This window comes from Chlorocebus sabaeus, chromosome 6 (genome assembly GCF_047675955.1).
Source record: "Chlorocebus sabaeus isolate Y175 chromosome 6, mChlSab1.0.hap1, whole genome shotgun sequence".
Lineage (NCBI taxonomy): Eukaryota > Metazoa > Chordata > Mammalia > Primates > Cercopithecidae > Chlorocebus > Chlorocebus sabaeus.
In genome coordinates, this window is record NC_132909.1 from 51782117 (window position 1) to 51800529 (window position 18413).

Sequence of the window (18413 nt, forward strand, 5' to 3'; positions counted from 1 at the left end):
CTCCACCTTCAGGGGCTGACAGCTTCCCCCTGTAGTCCTGGCCTGCGGGCAACAGTCCCTTCAGTTGCGGGGTGTGCGAAGGGCAACCCTAGGAATAGAAGGCCAAGACAAAGAAAGAGCTTGGTTTTTCTGAAAAAGACAAGGGGCACCCCCTTCATTGGGAGCTATTACATGCAAATGTCTCCGGCATCCATGCTAATCAGCTGCCACCGCCGGGGCTTTGTGCACTACAAAAGAGACAGCAGATGTGAGCTGGGGTTCCACAGCCCCAGAAAGCGCAGGAGCTTAGCGGATAATTATGAAAAGCACGGGGTTGGTTGGGGGGGTCACAGTGCAAAGCCACAAAACCGGCCTGCACCAGTCCCCCTTGCTCCACACGCTGTCTGCTGGGCCAGCTCACCCAGTCTTTCTTCTCCTGTGGGCCAAGACTTTGAAGCTGTGATTTATGGAGCCCCAGGAAGCACTCCTAGGTGTTGGCTATGCAAGGCCTTGGTTAGTGCTCAAACCACCCTCCAGGTCGACCTTAGTCCTATTTTTAAGAGGGGAAACCAAGGAACAGAGTGATGACAGGCTCCAGGTGGCTCAGCTAGGGACCCAGACGCTGGTCCAAAGACAGCCAAACTCCATCCCAGTCTCCACAGAGTCCAGTCGGGAGGTACTGGGGGCCAGGCTCAGGGGACCAGGTTCCACCTGTGCTCTGGGCCTGGGCAATGCCAGGCCAGGCTAGTTGACCCCTGAGCCTCACCACTACAAGGAGGCAATGGAGCCTGCTGCCTGGCGCTAAAAAGGGTCCATCACATTGTGACACTTGGCAGGAGCTGGGCCGCAGCTCTCTATGGGGACTAGGCCAGCAGGAGAAGCCCTTTGCAGAGAGGACACCCACAGTGGCCTGGAAGGTAGGGTTGAATGAGGCGTGTCATGGAGCAGCAAGAAAACCCCAGGTTGCTGAGGGGGATCATCTCCCAGAGCGACTGGGACCCTCCACACCCTGGCTTTCATTGTCAAGGACAGAGAGCTCAGTGCAGCAAGCTGGGCTGCCGCCTGCCTTCAGGCGGATCAAAGGGCCTCACCCAGAGGAGGGGGTGCAAGCGGGCGCTCCAGAGAGGCTGGGGCAGAGGCAGCCTCCAGTGGAGGAAACTGCAGTTGGGTCACGGAGAAGCTGCCCTGGTCTGAGGCCCACTTGAAGTCCCTGCCTAGTGCACATCTTGAAAGAGTGTGAGTCAGAGCATGTTGGCACATGCCTGTAATCCCAGTGCTTTGGGAGGCCGAGGCAGAGAGATGGCTTGGGACCACAAGTTTGAGACCAGACTGGGTGACAAAGCGAGACCCCATTTCTACAAAAAGTAAAAGATTAAAAAAATAAAGAATAAGGAAAGGTTTTGACCATCAGCCAGAGAAACAGGATGTCCTGGGCCACAAAGCTGCAGGAAGGGCCTCTGCCAGGCCCCAGGGCGCCCAGGAGCCCTTCTGGCCCCACCGAGGCTCAGAGAACAGTATGTTTGGGTTAGGAGGCCGCCTTCCGCCCCAGGACCTGCAGGCTGCTTCACCAGATGTGATTCCAGATGTGGCACAGCCGAGGGGGCAGACACTACCGACGCCACAAAGAAATCAGACACAAGGCAGGAACCAGGGCAGACGGGAGACTGGCTTTGGTGAGCTCTGGAAGAGGTCGCCATGGCCAACACGGTGACACAGGACAAGGACCAGGAGCAGGGGTGAGCCTTGGACAGGCACTTCCTCCATGGCCTTGTGCTGCCCTGTGGAGGAGTCAGAGACTGGGAGAAGTGGCAGGAGGGGCTGCAGGGCTGATGGCCAAGTGAAAGGCTCAGGGCCAAACCGGGGTTCACATCCCAACTCTGCCACCAAACTTTTAGTGCCTCAGTTTCCTCTTATAAAAATTAGGGAGTGAGCTGGGCATGGTGGTGCCCCCCTGGAGTCCCAGCTCCTCGGGACACTGAGGGATGAGGATCATTTGAAGCCAGGAATTTGAGACCAGCCTGGGCAAAATATTGTGACCCCATATATATATTTTTTTCTTTTTCTTTCTTTCTTTCTTTCTTTATTCTTTTGAGATGGAATCTCATTCTATCACCCAGGCTGGAGTGCAGTGGAGCAATCTTGGCTCACTGCAACCTCCGCCGCCCGGGTTTAAGTGATTCTCCTGCCTCAGACTCCCGAGTAGCTGGGATTACAGGTGCCTGCCACTGCACCTGGCTAAATTTTTTTGTATTTTTTTAGTAGAGATGGGGTTTCACCATCTTGGCCAGGCTGGTCTTGAACTCCCAACCTTGTGATCCACCTGCCTCGGCCTCCCAAAGTGCTGGGATTACAGGTGTGAGCCATTGCGCCCGGCCCTCATCTCTAAACAAAAAAAAAAAAAAAAAAAAAAAAAAAGATTAAAAAAAGATAAAAGATAAAAATGAGGGAGTGGGCGGGGCATGATGACTCATATCTGTAATCCCAGCACTTTAGGTGGTCGAGGTGGGAGGACTGCGTGAGCCCAGGAGTTGGAGAGCATCCTAGGCAACACAGTGAGACCCCATCTCTACAAGAAATACCAAAATTAGGCCGGGCACAGTGGCTCACGCCTGTAATCCCAGCTACAGGCTGGGAGGTTGAGGTTGCAGTGAGCTGTGTTCACACCACTGCACTCCAGCCTGGGCAACACAGCAAGACCCTGTCTCAAAAAAAAAAAAAAAAAAGAAAGGAAAGAAAGGAAGGAAAGAAAGAAAGAGAGAGAGACAGAGAGAGAAATAAATAAATAAATAAATAAATAAATGAGGGAGTGAGCTGTAGCTGCTGCGGCTCCCTGTGGGGAGCTGTCCTGATAGCAAAACCAGTCAGTGGACATGAAGCTCCTGGAACCAGGCCTGCCTGGCTTGTCACTCGTGCTCAGCAAACGTTAGCTATGGTAGTGCCTGGTAGCACCAATAAGCAGGACTTGGAGTGTGTGAGGGGGACTAAGAACCGAGCATCCCATCACCCCCTATCTAGGGGCTCCAGGGCTCAGAGGCAGAGCCAGGCTCCTTCAGAGGGTCCCTCAAGGGCACAGGATGGAAATCTGGAAGCTCCAGCCTATCTTCGCCTTCCTGTCCTGTTCAAGGAAGAATGTGGCAAATTCTCTGGAATGTCCCTCCTCAGTCTGCACGAGGCCCCCCAGTCTTTATTTATTCAAATGCCCCCAGCCCAGGATGGGTAACAAGAGCATCCCGCTTTCATGAGAGCACTGATTGGCCAGGGGCAGTCCTCGCCAGGAGGAGCACCCATGCCCACACCGCCAGGCAGGTTTTCTATACGTAAAACCACTATGCTTGCACATGTGTAACACATCCGGCAAAATGAACCCCGGCTCCGAGAACACAATTAGCGGGAGAAAGACCTGCCAACGACTTAAAAGAAAAACAGCTCAGACCCGCGCCTGCCAAGGCTAATGAATAGCTTTAAAGAGACAGACAAAAAGGAAGAATAAAAGGGGGTTCTCCTGGCAGGGGTTGGGGGGCACAGAGACCCCCAAACAAGTCTGGACCTGTTTACAAGAATGCCCCGCCTGGCAGCAGGGGACAAACGATGAGAGGAACAGACAGGGAAAGAGGGGCTGTCCCACTGAACAAAACCTACCCAGAGGGGAACAAGTTCCATGTCTGGTTTTGGGTGGTGGTGACGTGAGTGTCCGTAATTGTCAGAAGCCTCAAACAGAACAACTAAGGCCTGGGCGTCTGTGTGTACTGACTAAACAATGATTAAAATAAATAAGCGGCCGGGCGTGGTGGCTCACGTCTGTAATCCCAGCACTTTGGAAGGCCAAGGCGGGTGGATCATCTGAGGTCAGGAGTTTGAGACCAGCCTGGCCAACATGGTGAAACCCTATCTCTACTAAAAATCCAAAAATTAGGCAGGCGTGGTGGTGCGTGTCTGTGATCCCAGCTACTTGGGAGGCTCAGGCAGGAGAATCACTTGAACCTGGGAGGTGGAGGTTGCAGTGAGCCAAGATCATGCTACTGCACTCTAGCCTGGGGGACAGAGCAAGACTCTGTCTCAAAAAAATAATAATAATAAAAATAAAACAATAAAATAAAGAAGTGATGCAGAGAATCTATACCAGAGGAGACACAGGAGGGGCCCAGAATCTCCAGACCCAACTGCTTCAGTCCTGGGTTAGGCCTGTTCTCCATTTCCTTCATTTAACTGTTTTTCAGGGAACAAAAGGCAGGTACAGGGTGAGGGGGGCAATTGCGGACTCCAGATTCCTCAACCAAAAGTCATAGTCGTGTAGTGTCAAAGCAGCAGGCTAGGCTGGGCACAGTGACTCAGGCCTGTAATCCTAGATCTTTGGGAGGCCAAAGAGGGGAGGATTGCTTATGTCCAGGAGTTTGAGACCAGCCTGGACAACATACGGAGACCCCATCTCTACATTTTTTTTTTTTTTGAGATGGAGTTTTGCTCTTGTTGCCCAGGCTGGAGTGCAATGGCGTGATCTCGGGTCACCACAACCTCCATCTCCTGGGTTCAAGAGATTCTCCTGCCTCAGCCTCCCGAGTAGCTGGGATTATAGGCACATGCCACCATACCCAGCTAATTTTTGTATTTTTAGTAGAGGCGGGGGTTTCACCATGTTGGCCAGGCTGGTCTTGAACTCCTGACCACAAGGGATTCACCTGCCTCAGCCTCCCAAAGTGCTGGGATTATAGGTGTGAGCCACCACACCCAGCCAATTTTTTAAAAATATTAGCCAGCTGTGGTGGCGCATACTTGTAGCCCCAGCTACTCGGGAGGCTGAGGCAGGAGGATTGCTTGAGCCCAGGATTTAAAGGCTAACAGTGAGCTATGATCACATCAGTGCACTCCAGCCTGGGGAACACAGCAAGACCCTGTCTCTTAAACCAGACAAAAAAGTGGCAGGGTAGGCACCGTGGATTTTCTGGGCAGATCTGGAGGCTGCTGAGAGTCCACCCTGCACAACTCTTGAGACTGAATCGTGAAGCTCCCCAAGCAGGTCACTAGAGTGAGATCAGGAAGCAGATCCGCAAGGTGCCTGAGAAGGCCCCTGGGACAGATAAACGGGGGAAAGGGACTCCTCCTCAATCACTGGGATGAGGGGTACTCGGGCAGGATTCCCAAGGCTAGTCTGTGTCCTATCTACCCCAACAGCTGGCCGCCCTGGGATACATCTTCTCTTCCAGGCCACATAGCAGGCTTAGGAGACCAGGGATTCACCTATGTTGGGTATGGGCCAATCCTCGAAAGCCCCCTCCATTTAACGGCAGGAAACTGAAGGAAGAACCACAGTTTCTTGGACAAGGTCGCAAGGTCACGCCAAGGTGGGGCTCCCATGTATGCTAATCAGGACCGCCTGCAGCCTCTAACCCAGAGAGTGCTGGGCAGCCAGGGACCGCATTCCAGCCAGGAAAGGCAGAGAGCAGCAGGGCTGACCACAGAGACCCTGCAGGCCCCTGGGTCCCCCACCTTTGCAGCTCACCTCTCTCTGACCAGGCCAACCTCTCCCCTACCTCTCCTTAGCTGCCATTCTCTTCAATTTTTCCCTGGGCCACTTCCCCAGCAGAGGAGATGGGGTTCTCTGTCTGCCTTCTCTCTGCTCCCCAAGACTGAGGTCGGGCGTGGTGGCTCATGTCTGTAATCCCAGCACTTTGGGAGGCCAAGACAGGCGGATCCACTTGAGGTCAGGAGTTCGAGGCTAGCCTGGCTAACATGGTGAAACCCCGTCTCTACTAAAAACACAAAAATTAGCCGGGCATGGTGTCACACGCCTGTAGTCCCAGCGACTCGGGAGGCTGAGGCACGAGAATCGCTTGAACCCAGGAGGTGGAGGTTGCAGTGAGCAGAAATCGCTCCACTAGGCTAGGCGCGGTGTCTCACGCCTGTGATCCCAGCACTTTGGGAGGCCGAGGAGGGTGGATCACAAGGTCAGGAGATCGAGACCATCCTGGCTAACATAGGGAAACCCTGTCTCTATTAAAAATACAAAAAAAATTAGCTGGGCGTGGTGGCAGGCAACTGTAGTCCCAGCTACTCGGGAGGCTGAGGCAGGAGAATGGCGTGAACCCTGGAGGCGGAGTTTGCAGTGAGCCGAGATTGCACCACCACACTCCAGCCTGGATGACAGAGCGAGACTCTGTCTCAAAAAAAAAAAGGAAAAAAAAAAAAAAAAGACTGAGAGTGCGCTGGAGACTGGGGTGCTGTGTCTGACTTGGGCACATACAGTCCAGGCAGATGTCTACTCTGGCTTTTCATCGGGGAAGCCACTCACCGAATCCTCCCACCAATAAGGAAGCTGGGGTTCGGGGACACTGAGGCATTTGCCCATGATCGCCCTGCCAGGAAAGCACAGCGGGCCAGAGCACGGCTGGAGCCCAGCCTCCATCACAGGCGTCCCTTGCCTCCCCATCCCCCTCACTGCGTGCCCTTGGCCATGCCAGGCCCACAAGTTCATTCCCAGAGCAGGTCTTCCCTCCTGCAGCGCCAAACGCTATTTTAAGCACTTTACTTCTATCAGCTCACCACTCACAGCAACCCTCTGAGGTAGACTGTCAAGATCCACAACTGATAGCCAAGGAAACTGAGGCACAAAGTGGTCATCGGGATGCTAAGGAGTGGGTCAGGACTTGCCAGCTGGCCCCTGCTAGTGCTCTTACCACAAGCACCACTGTGCCCTCAGCCTCCCTCTAAGCAGAGCCCCTCCTCCAGCATCCTGGAGTCCCTCAGCTCACTTTAAGTGATTGCTGATTTAGCGCTCCTCATGCAATGTCCCCAGGCCCGCAAATGTGGGACCTTGTGTTTATCTTGGGTGTCACCACGTCCCCGGGCTCCTAAAACAGTAACTGGTGCACAGCAGATGCTCGGTGAATTTCTGCTGACCATTTAAAGCTGGTTGGATGGGAGCTACCACGCTATGGAGACCAGCGAGTCCACTTTCGCTGCATGTTTCTGGCTGAATGACTGAAAGGGTGGGTCTCAGTGGGCTGGGAAAGGTCACCGTCCCCCCTGCTTTCTCTGCAGCTCCACTGTCACCTCACCCAAGACCTGCCATCTGGCTGGCCCCTCCCCCACCCCAGCCCTCCAGGAGGCTGCTCTCTGAGGTCACCTATGACCTCCTGATCAGAAATCTAGTGACCGCCCCTTGGCTCCCACTCTGATCCCTCACAGCATCTGACCTTGCTGACCTCTCCTTCCTGCCCTTTCAAAGCTTCTCACCTGTCCCCAGAGAGGTGTCCCGGTCCTGCACAGAGTCCCCCAATCCCTTACCAGCCGGGGCAGTCTTCACTCCCTAATATGGTGCTGTCCTCCAGGGACTGGTACCGTTTCTCAGTCACAGATCCCTCTGAGAAGCTGACTGCAATCAGGGAAGGTTCTGCACAGAAAAATGTGCAGAGAATCCACAGCTATACCATGGTCAGTTTAAAGAGCGCTTACTTGGGGCCAGGCACTCAGGGCAAAGCTTTTCTTTTTTTTCTTCTTTTTTTTTTCTGAGACGGAGTCTCACTCAGTCGCCCAGGCTGGAGTGCAGTGGCGCGATCTCGGCTCACTGCAAGCTCCGCCTCCAGGGTTCACGCCATTCTCCTGCCTCAGCCTCCCGAGTAGCTGGGACTACAGGCGCCCACCGCCACGCCCGGCTAATTTTTTGTATTTTTAGTAGAGACAGGGTTTCACCGCATTAGCCAGGATGGTCTTGATCTCCTGACCTCGTGATCCACCCGTCTCGGCCTCCCAAAGTGCTGGGATTACAGGCGTGAGCCACCGCGCCCGGCCCTTTTTCTTCCTTTTTATATATCATAAATCATCAAGCAAGAAGCATTTTTTTTTTAGAGACAAGGCCTTGCTCTGTTTCCGGGGATGGAGTGCAGTGGTGCGATTACGGCTCACTGTAGCCTCAAGCTCCTGGGCTCAAGCAATCCTCCTGCCTCAGTCTCTGGAGTAGCTGGGATTACAGGCATGTGCCACCATGCCGGCTACAGTTTCTTAAATTATTTTTTAAGAGATACAGTTTCACTGTGTTGCCCTGGCTGGTGGTAAATTCCTGGACTCAAACCACCCTCCTGCCTCGGCCTCCCAAAGTCTGGGATTACAGGCACGAGCCTCTGTGCCCAACTGGGGTGAAGCATCTTACATGTGTTTCCTCCCCTCCATGGAAACCTCCAGGGAGGTGCCACTGTCACCCCCTTTCAGGGAGGGAAAGTGAAGCTCAGAGGCTCATCCAAGGTCACAGCCACCGATTCTTGTCCTTTTACCCCTTTGCAAAACTGTGTCCAATTGTGAAGGGCTCATGGGACCTCCCCCAGGGGCCACCCACAGACCAGATTAAGAATCTGAGCTCTGGAGCCGCAGGTGCCATGACTCACAGCTGTAATCCCAGCTTTCTGGGGGCCAAGGTAGGAGAATCGCTTGAGCCCAGGAGTTTCACATCAGCCTGAGCAACATAGTGACACCCTGTCTCTATAAAAAAAAAAAAAAAAAAAAATTAGCCAGGCACAGTGATGCACGCCTGTGGTCCCAGCCTGTAGAGAGGCTGAGAGTGGGAGAATCCCTTGAGGCTGGGTGTTCAAGGCTGCAGTGAGCTATGATCATGTCACTGCACTCCAGCCTGGATGACACAGCAAGACCCTGTCTCAAAAGAAGAAGAAAAAAATGCTAGCTCTGAGCTGACAGAACTGATGGAAGCCCCTCCCAGCCTCAACTCGCCACCTCGAGCAGCCAGGTGTGCCCTCCATCCTGCCCCTGCTTACGTGGCTGCCTCCCCGGATGTCTCTGCAAACTCACCACCTCCCAGGTTCTCTAGCAGACCTTAGAAGCAGAGCAGGTTTCGGCAGAAAGGAGACACAGCTGCCACAGATCTTCCTGAGCCTCTCCACCTGCTAAATCCAACCTGCTCTGAGGTGTGTGAGGCCTGGCATCTCAAAGTCATCAGCAAGTTCACACCACACTCCAGCTTCTGTTGAAAGGCCTTGCCCTCCCATCTCATCCAGACCCCCCACACAGAGGGCCAGCGCGTGGTGACCAGGAGCTGCTCACAGCACTGGTCACTTTCCATTAAGATTTCACCTGAGGCCAGGCGCAGTGGCTCATGCTGGTAATCCCAGGACTTTGGGAGGCCAAGGTGGGCGGATCACTTAAGTTCAAGACCAGCCTGGCCAAAAGGGTGAGACCCCCATGTCTACTAAAAATACAAAAATTATCTGGGTGTGGTTGCACGCACTTGTAATCCTAGCTACTCGGGAGTCCGAGGCAGGAGAATGGTTTGAACCTGGGAGGCTAGAGGTTGCAGTGACACGAGATTAAGCCCCTGCACTCCAGCCTGGGTGACAGGGTGGGAATCCATCTCCAAAAAAAAAACAAAAAAATCCTCGATTTAGACCCAGCCCTGTTTCTACTTATAGCCCCTACACTCCTCACAGGGGACCCTGTGCTCCAAGCCAGGTGGCTGTCTCCAGCCCTGGCCCACTCGAGCACCTCTCCATAACCTCTCCAGAAACGTCCTTCCCAACATTCTGGCCAGGTCCAGATCCTACCCACTGTGGCCAAGGTGACTCCCCGTATGTTCTCCCTTTGTCCATGGAAACTGGAACCCTAAATTCAGCTGAGCACATGGCCGCTCAGACTGAAAACTACATTTCCCAGGATCCCTTGCAACTGGCAGTGGTCATGTGACTACATTCTAGCCAACAAAATGAAAGCAGAACCACCTTGAATCAGCTACCGGGAACCTTTCTTAAACACCTGGATGTGACCTTTGCACCCTTTCTCCTTTGTCCCTTCCTGTGTCCTGCTGTCTGGAAGCCAGGGTGTAATGGCAGGACTCCAGCAGCTATGCTGAAACATGAGGACAAGACCTCACCTTAAGAATGGTGGAGGATGGCCCGGGGCAGTGGCCTGTAATCCTAGCACTTTGGGAAGCCGAGGTGGGTGGACTGCCTGAGGTCAGGAGTTTGAGAACAGCATGGCCAACATGGCGATACCCCGTCTCTACTAAAAATACAAAAATTAGCCAGGCGTGGTGGCACGTGCCTGTAGTCCCAGCTACCTGGGTGGCGGAGGCAGGAGAATCGCTTGAACTCGGGAGGCAGAGGTTGCAGTGAGCTGAGATCGTGCCACTGCACTTCAGCCTGGACAATAAGACAGAGTGGACAGAGCGAGACACCACCTTAAAAAAAAAAAAAAAAAAGTGGAGGACCTGGATCTGGGAACTTCCAGGAGCCCAGGAGACTCTGGCACCTGCCAATCTTCACACTTTAGCATGAGAGCACAGAAAATAAAATGTCATCGTGTTTAAGCCTTTGCTACTTTGGGTCTTTGTGGTGAACAGATAAACTGAATCCTGATCACCTTTCCAGTCACTGACCCACTTATATATGCAGTTCAGGTGGGCATCCAGTCGCCCTGAATGGCAAAGCCATCTCCGCTGCCTGCCAACCACATCACTTTGGCCAGTCAAGTTCTTTCATTTCTGTTTTTCCACTAGTAAAATGGGGTTGGCATCTCTGACCTCGCAGAACTCTTTTTGGAATAAGTGGTAACATACAGTAAGCGCCACAACTGGCACAAGGGGCTCACACGGTTCAGAAGTGTGCTCTATTCGGCCTGAGCGAGTGGGACCCTTCGCACCCCAAACAAAGGATGTTCTGCTTTCTCTTTTGGTTGGGGCCAAGCTCCCCACAGACCCCAACTCCTGCCTGCCTCATTCATTTAACCCAGGGGGCTACAAGCTTTCCCTGCCTTGGGCTAGTGAGTAAATATTTCAGGTTTTGCAGAACACTGTGGTCTCAATTGAATATCGTTGTTTGTGGATTGGGTTTTAGTTTTTCTTTTCCCAAATCAATCTCTCAAAAAACGTAAATGCCTTTCTTAGCTTTGTATAAAAATAGGCCACACTGGGCACAGTGGTTCGTGACTATAATCCCAGCTACTTCTGAGGCTCAGGCAGGAGGAGGATGGTTTGAGGTCAGGGGTTCAGGGCCAGCCTGGGAAACACAGCAAGACCCTGTCTTAATTTAGCCAATTAAGGCAACTGCTTAAATTAGCCAAGGGTGGTGGCATGTGCTTGTAGTCCCAGCTACTTGGGAGGCTGAGGCCAGAGGATCACTTGAGCCCAGGAGTCAGAGGCTGCAGTGAGCTACTAAAATACAAAAAATTAGCTGGGCATGGCAGCATGCGCCTGTAATCCCAGCTAATCGGGAGGCTGAGACAGGAGAATCGCTTGAACCTGGGAGGCAGAGGTTGCAGTGAGCTGAGATCGTGCCACTGCATTCCAGCCTGGGCGACAGAGCAAGACTCCATCTCAAAATAAATAAATAAATAAATACAGGCTGGGAGTGGTGGCTCGCACCTGTAATCCCATCCCAGCATTTGGGGAGGCTGAGGCAGGCAGATTACTTGAGGTCAGGAGTTTGAGGCCAGCCTGGCCAAGATGGTGAAACCCCATCTCTACTAAAAATACAAAAATTAGCCAGGCGTGGTGGCACAGGCTTGTAATCCCAGCTACTCAGGAGGCTGAGGCATGAGAATCGTTTGGACCTGGGAGGTGGAGGTTTCAGTGAGCCAAGACCATGCCATTGCACTCCAGCCTGGGCAACACAGTGAGACTCTGTCTCAATAATAAAATACAAACACAGATTAAAAATGGGCCGCAGGCTCAATTTGGCCCATAGGCCTAATTTACACCACTGCCCTTTCCCTAGCTGCCCCCAAGGTCAAGCATTTGGAGTCAGCACAAGTTTATGCACAGTCTGGTACACGGTAAATGCTCAATAAATGACAATATCCATTAGCAACATGTAGGCACCGCTGAAACACAAATGCCTTTCTGGGGTTACTAACTTTCTCTGTCCCCCAGCTGCCAGGGGGATCCCAGGAGTGTAACCAAAGGAAGTCACAAGGGCCCTCGGTTCAGTGACAGCAGGCCATTCTTCACCTTCTTTAGACAAAGGGTTTTTCTCTGAACTTTCCACCCCCTGGCAGCCCCCCACAAACTGAAGTTGACCCCTGACAGAGCCCAGGCTGCTGTGTAAGCTTCTTAGCCAAGGGGATGGGAGAGTCCAGAGAACCGGCCACACTGACTCGTGCTGACCAAGAAAGAAAACTAACACAGTCATTTCCAGAAAGAGCGCCACGGGGCTGGGGAAGCGAGAGTTTGTTCTGTTCTCTTTCCCGGCACCCCTCCCTGAGAAACTGCCTCCTTTCCAAGGGAGGGCTGCCTATGCCCAGGAACTCCAGAGGCCATGCCAAAGCTTCCTGAAGCCCAGGAAGAACACGCCAAAGGGCCTCCCCCTCTGCCCAGGGAAAATGGCCTGGTGTTGGTAGCTGCCATTTGGCCAATCTCATGGACGTAGGCCAGGGTGACTTCAGATGGCAAGAAGGGCTGGGTAGGGTAACTGTTCACTACAGAGTGACTGATACAGGCCCTTCTGCAGCTGTCACCCTTCCCCTGGAGGGTGCAGACATCAAGGAACGGGGCTGGAAGTCCTCCTCCTCACATGCCTCTCCTGGACCTCCTATGTTAGGTACAGGAGTCCCTCCCATGGCCGGTGAGCCAAGACAGTGGGGCAGCCCTGGAGCAACGGGGCTCCTTCTAGAAAAGCTAGCTCATTCCCATGCCACACCAATGAACACTGCTGTCAGTAACATGGACACAAATGTTTATTGGCTAGGCACCGTGGCTCACGTCTGTAATCCTAGCACTTTGGGAGGCCAAGGCAGGAGGACTGCTTGAGCCCAGGAGTTCAAGACCAGCTTGGGCAAAATAGTGAGACCCCATCGCTAGAAGAAACTTAAAAATCAGCCATGTGTAAGGCTGGTGGCAGTGGCTCACGCCTGTAATCCCAGCACTTTGGGAGGCTGAGGTGGGCGGATCACCTGAGGTCAGGAGTTCAAGACCAGCCTGACCAACATGGAGAAACCCTGTCTCTACTAAAAATACAAAAAAAAATTAACTGTGCATGGTGGTGCATGCCTCTAATCCCTGTAATCCCAGGACTTTGGGAGGCCAAGGCAGGCGAATCACTCGAATCTGGGAGGTGGAGGTTGCAGTGAGCCGAGATTGTGCCACTGCACCCCAGCCTGGGCAACAAGAGCAAAATTCCATCTCAAAAAAAAAAAAAAAAAAAAAAGAAAAAGAAAAAGAAAAAAGAAAAAAGACAGACATCCAAGTTGTAACCCCTGGAATCTGTGAAGGTGACCTTATTAGGAAATAGGGTCTTTGCAGATAAGTATCTTGAGATGAGATCATCCTAGATATAAGTGGGCCCTAAATCCAATCCCCAGCATCCTTATAAGAAAAGAACAGCTGGGGCCAGGCGCAGTGGCTCATGCCTGTAATCCCAGCACTCTGGGAGGCCAAGGTGGGCGGATCACAAGGTCAGGAGATCAAGACCATCCTGGCTAACACGGTGAAATGCCCTCTCTACTAAAAATACAAAGAATTAGCCGGGCGTGGTGGCGGGCGCCTGTAGTCCCAGCTACTCAGGAGGCTGAGGCAGGAGAATGGCGTGAACCCAGGAGACGGAGCTTGCAGTGAGCCAAGCTCGCGCAACTGCATTCCAGCCTGGGCAACAGAGCCAGACTCCGTCTCAAAAAAAGAAAGAAAAAAAAAAGAAAAGAACAGCTGAGGTGGGAGGATCACTTGAGCCTAGGAGTTCGAGACCAGCCTATAACAGAGTGAGACTCCATCTCACTTAAAAAGAAAAAGGACCGGGCACGGTGGCTCACGCCTGTAATCCCAGCACTTTGAGAGGCCGAGGTGGGTGGATCACGAGGTCAGGAGATCCAGACCGTCCTGGCTAGCACAGTGAAACCCCATTTCTACTAAAAATACAAAAAATTAGCTGTGCGTGGTGGCGGGCACCCGTGGTCCCAGCTACTTGGGAGGCTGAGGCAGGAGAATGATGTGAACCCGGGAGGCAGAGCTTGCAGTGAGCCGAGGTCGCACCACTGCACTCCAGCCTGGGTGACAGAGTAAGATTCCGTCTCAAAAAAAAAAAAAAAAAAAAGGAAAGAAGAGGACACAAGACACAGGAGTGAAGATACAGGCAGAGACTGGAGTTTTTTTTGAAGCAAATCAAGCAACAGTTGGAGCCACTGGAATCTGGAAGACGCAAGGATTTTCCCGTAGAACCTCCCCAGGGAGTGTGGCCCTGCTAGTACCGTGATTTCAGAGTTCTGGCCATGAACTGAGAGAGACTCCATTCCTGTTGTCTTAAACCATAAATGTGTCATAATTTGTCATGGCAGCCATGGGAAATTAATACACCCAGCACCGATCACCTCCAACTCCAGAACTCATGCTTTTTTTTTTTTTTTTGAGACAGGATCTCGCTCTGTCACCCAGGCTGACATGCAATGGTGCGATCTCAGTTCACTGTAACCTCTGCTTCCCTGGTTCAAGCGATCCTCCCACCTCAGCCTCTGGAGTAGCTGGGACCACAGGCGCAGGGACCAGCACATCTGGCTAATTTTTGTATTTTTAGTAGAGACGAGGTTTTGCCATGTTGGCCAAGCTGGTCTCAATCTCTTGACCTCAAGTGATTCGCCTGCCTCAACCTCTCAAAGTGCTGGGATTATAGGTGTGAGCCACCACGCCTGGCCAAGAACCCATGCTTTTTATCTCCATGCCAATGTTACTTAAGGATAAAGAGGGGCGGTGTGGTGGCTGATGCCTGTAATTCCAGGACTATGGGAGGCCAAGGAGGGAGGATCACTTGAGCCCAGGAGTTTGATACTGGCCTGGCCAACACAGTGAAAACCGTTTCTCTACAAAAACTACGAAAGATTAGCTGGGTGTGGCACACGCCTGTGGTCCCAGCTATTGGGGAGGCTGAGGTATGAGGATCACTTGAGCCCTGGAGGTCAAGGCTGCAGTGAGCTGAGACTGTACCACAGCACTCCAGTCTTAGCAATGGAGTGAGGCCTTGTCTCAAAAAAAAAAAAAAAAAGAAAGAAAAAAAGGAAAAAGTGGGAAAAAAATTCTTTCAGACCCCTAAAGATATATCATCTGGGACTGAGGATCTCTGAGGAATGTGGACTTTCTCCTTTTTATGAATGCTTCTGGTCAGGTGGGGTGGCTCACACCTGTAATCCCAGCATTCCGGGAGGCAGGAAGATCACTTGAGCTCAGAAGTTGGAGAGCAGCCTGGGCAACACAGTGACATAGCGAAACCTTGTCTCTAATAACAAAAAATGTTTCAGTTACCTCTATAAAACCAAAATTGTTCCTAAAAAAAATTTTTTTTTTGAGACGGAGTCTTGCTCTGTCTCCCAGGCTGGAGTGCAATAGCATGATCTCAGCTCATTGCAACCTCCGCCTCCCAGGTTCAAGTGATTCTCCTGCCTCTGCCTCCCAAGTAGCTGGGACTACATGCCACCATGCCTGGCTAAGTTTTGTATTTTTAGTAGAGACTGGGTTTCACCATGTTGGCCAAGCTGGTCTCGAACTCCTGACCTCAAGTGATCCTCCCACCGTAGCTTCCCAAAGTGCTGAGCCACCGCGCTTGGTCCTAAAAAAATTTTTTAAAGCTTTATTTTAAAATGATAGCCAACTCTCCCGGAACTCCTTTGAGGCTAAGCCCTGGGACCCTAGTTTTAGAAACGCTGCACCACTTTGTTCTGTTCAGGACAGAGTTGGCTACCAATGCTTGCCCAGTGAATAGGTTTTGCTTATGATCTGGGGTTCTGCTGAGCTGAGTGTCTGCCTAGAACTCTGAAATACCCTCCTTGCCCTCTCCTCATCTGGGCCAAGAAGACCCAGGTTCTGCCCCAGCAAAAAGGGATGGCACCCTCGGGTGGCAGACACAACTCCTTCAGTCCACGTTTTCAAAGTCGAGGTGCAGGGAAAACCCAGTGTGAACGGACTGCTCCTCGGGCTTTCCTTTAATCGGGCTGTTCCCAAAGTGGCAAAAAATTCACACAGGACCCAAGCCAGCTAGAGGCCTCCTGAGGGGTTCCCCGGGGCATCAGTGCAAGAAGCTCCGAGAGACAAAGCCAAATGACACAGAGTAGCAAAATGTGAACTAGGAATCAAAGAAAACAGATAAGAAAAGGAGTAACAAGAAGAATGAACTACAAAGACTGGGAGCGGGGGTGGGGGGTGCTGGCAAACACATTTGTGATTTTCTTTCCCCCATAGTGAAATGTCAGTTTTGAAAGCAGCTTCGGAAAATGTAACCAGCTTCTCACATCCCCCAAAAGAAGACGGGAGGAGGCTGTTACCCCTTGCTTCGAAGCCCGGCATCAGGAAGGGGCCCGTCCCGTCCACGTTTCCACGAGGAGCTCATCCTGCGTCTCCCACCGTCCTCGCATAGGCCCTCTCCCCAGGTCCCGAAGTTTCCCACTCAGGGGTCCTGAACACCACGCCTCGCACAGCGGTGGAACTCGGTCCTACCGGGCGCCCCAGACCAGCGAACACTTTCCGACCGTCCCGAGCTATCCAGGGGGTCCCCAGAGGGATCCCGGGCCGCCCACGCCCCACCCTCCTCCCTGCAGAGGCGGCCACACCCGCCCCCGAGGCACCCACCTCTCCCGCACCCCGGGCCTCCCTCCCCCACGCTTAAGCCCCCACGCCTGGTGTCCTCCAAATTCCCCTTCCACTCAGAGCCCCCCACTTCCTGCCCACCCATCCCTCCCAAATCTCTGGCCCCTCACTCCCCATTTCGCGCTTCCCTGCTCACTCTGGGCACCTCGCCCCTCCAGCCACCAAGCACGCCCTCTTTTCTCTGTCCCCTGGCACCGACCCTCCACGCTCCCTCCCTGCGGGCCACCGGCTCGGCCCCAGGGACCCCACGCCAGGCCCCCGCGCTCAGGGCCCCTCCCCGCCGGCCCCCGCCCCGGGCCGGCCTCGTGCGCAGCCCCGGCCCTGCGCCCGCCCCGGGGCCCCGTACTCACGGCTGTAGAGGGCGATGCCCGCCGCGTCCGGGCCAGCGCGCACCTCGAGGCGCAGCGCCTGCTGCTCCGCGTGCCGCTGGATCTCGCCGTTCGCGTCGCCGATGGTGAGGAGGCGGGCGCCGGGGAACACGGACACGGCCGCGCAGGGCCCCGCGCCGCCCGGGACCGCCGGCCCCGCGCCGCCCGCGCCCGGCCCCACCGCCGCCGCCGCCGCTGCCATCTTAGATCCGGCTCCAGGCCCCGCCGCCGCCGCCGCTGCGCCCGGGCCCAGGCCGCCGCCGCTGCCGCCGCCGCTACCGCCGCCGCTGCCGCCGCCGCCGCCGTGCAGGCCGAGGCCGAGGCCGAGCCGGGCAGCGCCGCCTGCCGGCCACGCGCCGCCTCACCGCCGCCGCTGCCGCCGCCACCGTCGCCGCGACCCGGCCCCGTGGCGCAGCGCCCCCTGCTGGCCGCCCTCGGCGCGGGGAGCTAGTGAGCGAGCGAGAGGGCGCCCCGTGGGGCGGGACCGGCCTCGCCCCGCCCCGCGAGAACGGTCGCCGCTTTGTGAGGTGGCTCCACCGCCCAGGAACTGCGGGGCGGGAGGGTACGTCGGGGGCGGTGCTCGGACGCGAGGACACGCCCCTCGGAGGACTGGGCCCGCCCCCAGGCTGGCGCCTCATTAACGGCTGCTTTCGAGTGAGGCGGTGCTGGGATGGCGGGGGCGGTGCTCGGTCGCGCGAACACGCCCTGGGCCCCGCCCCGCAGGAGCAGCCGCGCTTCGTGATGCGGCTTCCCTGCCCCGACATGGACACTCCCCTGAGACCGGGCCCCGCCCCTCGCGCCCTCCCGGCTTTGTGAGGCAGCCCGCAGGGAGGCGGGGCCCAGCCGCGACGAGGCCCCGCCCCCGTACCTGCCCGCGCCCTCCCACCCGGACTCGCTTTGTCAGGCGCCCCGCTCTGGGGACGGGCGGGGGAAAAGGCGTGGCCAGCGCCCGGGACACGCCCCCACCCCTTGGCCCCAACCTTTTACCCCGGCCCCGCGCACCGACCATTTCCGATGAGCCCTGGCCTCCAGGCGCAACCTGAGCCGGGTTGAAAGGACCCCTCCCCGACATTGGACCGATCCTCCTCCCTTCCCCATCATCTCTGCCCACACTCCCTTCTTAATCCTTAATGTTTGTCTCCTTTCGCACAAGATATCCTTTGACCTCCTCCCCACTGAGCCCCTCCTCCAACACTGCTGAGTCCAGCCGGGTCAGGCGCAGGGCCCCTCTCCCACCACACAAACCCGTCTTCTCTCCGCATCCCCCTTCATTTTGGGTGACTCCATCCCTTTTGGGCGATACAGTGGGCTTGGGCCACTTCCCAGCGCCCCAGCTTTAACTCTTCCCTAGACCTCATTTACGCCTCATTCTTTTTTTTCTTTTTTTGAGACGGAGTCTCGCTCTGTCGCCCAGGCTGCAATGCAATGGCTCCATCTCGGCTCACTGCAACGTCCACCTCCTGGGTTCAGGTGATTCTCCTGCCTCAGCCTCCCGAGTAGCTGGTACTACAGGC

General features: G+C 54.6%; 1 protein-coding gene across 2 annotated transcripts in view; it reads right to left on the bottom strand.

The window, feature by feature from the left end:
* Window positions 1-17116, bottom strand: part of CARM1 (coactivator associated arginine methyltransferase 1) — a 49937-nt gene extending 32821 nt beyond the window's left edge. For both annotated transcript variants that reach the window (XM_037992396.2, XM_007995261.3), the window contains exon 1: window positions 16882-17116. In XM_037992396.2, the coding sequence (XP_037848324.1) occupies window positions 16882-17101 (220 nt within the window). In that variant the 5' untranslated portion in view covers window positions 17102-17116. The remainder of the gene's footprint in view (window positions 1-16881) is intronic.
* Window positions 17117-18413: the final 1297 nt, after the last annotated feature.